We start from the raw sequence: 4,143 nt of genomic DNA, 5'->3' as shown, positions 1-4,143 counted from the left end.
TTTGGTTGAGATTAATGTTGCCAAAGGGATTAAAGGTTGCATCAAGATCATGCTTCTTAATGAACAGGTAATATCTCAAGAGGTTATTTATGAGTAGATGTCCGATTTTTGCAAAATTTGTTCGTGCCTGGGCCATGTTGAAGAAAACTGTACTGCTAATGAACAAGTTCAGAGTAAGATGAATAAAGAACAAGTAGGTGTCATCCTTGTTGACTCTCCTTCCTGCAATGCCAGGACAATCTAGAGCAAAGATTTACAATGGTAGGGAGATCTAATTGAGGCAAAGAGAGTTGTTCAGAATAATACAAGTGCTTCATAGGGACAAAAGTTCGGTGAATCTAAAGTCACTAAGGCTACTATGGTTCAGAGCATACAACCAAGTAGTGTTGTAGTCAACTTAGTCCTCTTGTCGTTGTTGCAAATGCTCATGCAATGGATGGTGGTATTGATAAAGGATTTGCTGCTCCAGTGGATAAAGGAAAAGCTCCTCTTGTCTGCACTAGGAGTGGCCTGAACCATAGTGAGGGTAGCCAAAACAAAAGTGGGAAGAAGGTGCAAGGACAGATTGTACAAGCCTTGACTACTCCTACGAAGAGTAAGAAGTGGAGCAAGGGCACTCAGCCTCCTTGAGGTGTATCTGTTCTTTTCCCTTTTTGCTTTGAATTTGAATGAAGTTGTTCGCCGAGTATGCCCAGTCTTGAATGTATCTTTTTGGATTGGCCTATGTGCCTCGGGAATGTCCAGGTTTTTGTGTAACTTTTGTGTTACTTTGATTAGGAGCTTAGGCCTCCTTTATTCTTGATGTAGGTGGCCTTTTGGCTAGCCTTTTGATTGTATTGTCTAGCAATTGTGTTGGAGACTTGTTTGCCCCCCTTTCCTCTCGGTGTATGTTCGGAGTTTTCTGTACATATTCTATTTGAGTAATATAATTTATCATTTACAGATAAAAAAAGAAGAAGATATAATTAAAAAAATATCCAAATACGAGCAAAATCAATTGATATTTAATATTCAATATTACTTTGGTAAATTGTGTATTTTAAACACATTACGGATCAAATAGATCCAGTGATTTTTTCCTTCTCAAAAGCATTCATGAACACATCAAGTTATATGAACTTACTGATCGTCATAAGCATGTGGCAAGTGCGACAAACAAAATGAAATCTCACATACACTTCACCTGAATTCTACTCTTATCTATTATTTTGATTGCTCGTAACATTAATGTATGGACCATCGAGAAAGATTCAAATAAAAGTCCTATTAAACTTTCCTTTCGCAATTCTGTTTTCGAAACCCGAACCTTTCATTTTTCAAATCATACTCCATGTAAAAATTCTGTTGCTGATAATTACCCAGAATGATCGACGGCCCTTGCCCCATCTGGAACACGTCGTCCGTCACTAACGTCATGCACGCCACCTCCCCGTAAAACCAGAAATAATTCTCCACCGGCAACACCATCTTTGCCCCACCTTCGAATCCGAGTACTAACCCGGGAATGGAACCCGATTTCTCTCCCCCGGGAACCCGGAAACACGGATGCAAGCCCACCCGTTTCTCCAGCCGGGTATCTTTCGTGTAATTCGACATTTGCTTTTCGAATTCTCCCGAAACTATCTCGAAAACCCGTCTATCCATATAAGTGTAAGTCGTCCCGGTGTCCAGAACCGTCCCCCCGTTGCCGTCCGATCCCGACGCCAGAAATATCGCCGGAATCTGCACGCGTTTGCCGCCGATGATTACTTTTTGGAGATTGACGTAGTAGAAATCGTTATAAAAAGAATGCACGCCGCCTGGGCTCTTCTCGAACTTGGAGTAGCTAACCCTGCCGGTTTTGCCAGAACCGGAACCCAATACAATGGTCCCGCTTTCCGGCTTATCGTCGAAATGGTGAGAATTGAGACAGTAAGAAAATTTCTTCACACCCATCTGCGCCGGCAGCGAGTCCGGCCCGCGGCCAAACCCGGCTAAGCCGGTGAGTATGCTTTCCGTTGACGTGGAGCACCCGACGGCGAAGTCGGCCACGGATTTCTCCGGGAAATGCAGCGTTTCCGACAGCAAAATTCCGGAGGTGGATCCCAATCCATAGTGGACATCATAGGAAGGGCATTTGTCCTTACAAGAGGACGAATTGGGGTGCTTGCAATTTAGGCAACGGATTTGGACGTCCGGGTGGGACACCCACGCGCATTTAGGGTCGGCGCAGCCCAAAATCTTCGCAGAGGAAGATGATTTGGGAATGAAAGTTGGGATCCTGGTGGGTTTGGTGTTCGGGTCGAAGCAGTCGGTGCAGACGTAGTGGTCGGTGCACGGAAACCAGACGAGAGTGCTGCCGGTGTCGATGATTAAAGAGAGCGTTTGCGGGGGGTTTCCGAAGGTGAGGGAAACGGCGTGAGCTCCGTAAGCATGGGCGAAAACAGGGGTTTTGACAGAGGACGCCGAATGGCTGGTTTGATTTTTGGGGGCGTGGCGGCTTTTGATGTGGTGGGCTCTGGCCAGAGATGCAGAGGCGAGGAGTTTGGGGCTGGTGGGCTGGAGGCGACCTGGGTTTGAGTTTCCTGTGAATTTTGACAGAGGGAGGGTGACGGTGGCGTCGATGGTTGAAGCAACAGCAACAGAGATAGTGAGAGAGAGGAGGAGGGTAAGACGACGGCGGAGGAGCGGAGGAGAAGACATTGGGAATTATAGTTCTTAGAATGTGCTTAGTGAATTGAATGCGATGAAAGGGGCCGACGGCAGCAGAGAGGGTATTTAGCCAGTTAGCGGAGCGGATCCGGACACCGAAGGACTTCAGCTTCTTCGTCGCTTTGCTTAATTTAGCCACTAGTCTGGCTGGCTGGCTGGGTGTGGAACGTGGAGGAAGGAGCCAAAGGACAAATGCTATAATAATTGAATTTCATATAATTTTTAAATTTCAAGGTTCACATCTTTTTTTTCAAATTTCAAAAGATCAATTTCTCTTGTGTTGTAATTTAATATTATAATATCTATGATTAATTATAGGAACAAGAAACAATATTTTTTCTTTGTTGATGGTAAAATGTTGTTCTTCTTCTACAATTTAAAAAATTAAATAAAATTCCCATTTTTTGGATAAATTAATAAAATTAAATTGCTCAAAACTACTTTTAACTCCACCATTATTTCTCTAAAAAAAAATAAATAAATTTTGAGTTTTGCATAGTATGCACATGAAGTATGAAATTAATACTTTAAATTTAATTTTGTGTGGTCCTATTTGCTCCCTCTGTGACTTTTTAAAAGGATCTTTTAAAAAAGAATGATGCACAAGAATTTACTAATATTGTTTTATAAATGGCTAGCCCCATTGTAAAAAAAAGAATTGTTGAAAAGAAAAAACAAACTTTGAGTATTAATGCATTGATCATTTTATCATAACTGAAAAATATTAAGAGCAAATTATCAAAATCATCAATGCTTCAACTCATCGATAATTTGAAAGTCGAGCATAAGCCTTTATTGAATAATAAATATAATTTTATATTACATTTTATCCAAGTTCACACAAATTAAAAATTTAAAGTTCCAATTTCTAACCTCCAAACATGAATAATATTAAAAAGTTGAAGGTGTTTGAGCTTGTGACGTATAAGGTACATAGTACATCAAGGTGACTAGTGTGAATAGTTAAATAAGAGTGAAAAACTAGATCAAATAAACAAAAAAATTCTATCTTTCTATTGCTTGTCATAGACTTTGTGGGCATGGTTAAGCCAAGAAGGGAATTATCAAGATGCTTAGCGAAGAACATATTGCTAATTCAATCTTTTATAATTTCATATCAGCAACTACTGTATCATATATCGACAATACAGTATTAGTTTACAATTTATTCACCATCTTAACAATTGTGATAGCTATATTGTCATAGTCTTTTTATTCTTCCTCCTCACTTTATTCAAACCGACCATTTCCCTATTATTATTCATTCTCTTCACTTCATTCAAAATGTTCCCATTTCCTCCTCCTTACCATTCTTTTATCTATTTTTAATGATTTTCTTTTGTTGTCACACAAAATTATTTTGTTATGAGCATTATCTGATATGAGTATTCTCGTGACCTGGACCCCACCACCAGAGTAACGCACTCGTGAAACTTGTGAATTATCTTCGAA

At 40.4% G+C, this 4,143-nt stretch overlaps 1 protein-coding gene across 1 annotated transcript; it reads right to left on the bottom strand.

Annotated features, from left to right (window-relative positions):
* Positions 1–1,266: 1,266 nt before the first annotated feature.
* On the bottom strand, positions 1,267–2,682 carry LOC131148488 (probable aspartyl protease At4g16563). The gene has a single exon (XM_058098202.1). It carries the CDS (start codon positions 2,680–2,682, stop codon positions 1,267–1,269), a length of 1,416 nt encoding a protein of 471 aa, XP_057954185.1.
* Between the last annotated feature and the right edge of the window lie 1,461 nt (positions 2,683–4,143).

This window comes from Malania oleifera, chromosome 1 (genome assembly GCF_029873635.1).
Source record: "Malania oleifera isolate guangnan ecotype guangnan chromosome 1, ASM2987363v1, whole genome shotgun sequence".
NCBI lineage: Eukaryota > Viridiplantae > Streptophyta > Magnoliopsida > Santalales > Ximeniaceae > Malania > Malania oleifera.
Note: the sequence above shows the minus strand (reverse complement) of the source record. Positions and strands in the feature narration are given on the sequence as shown.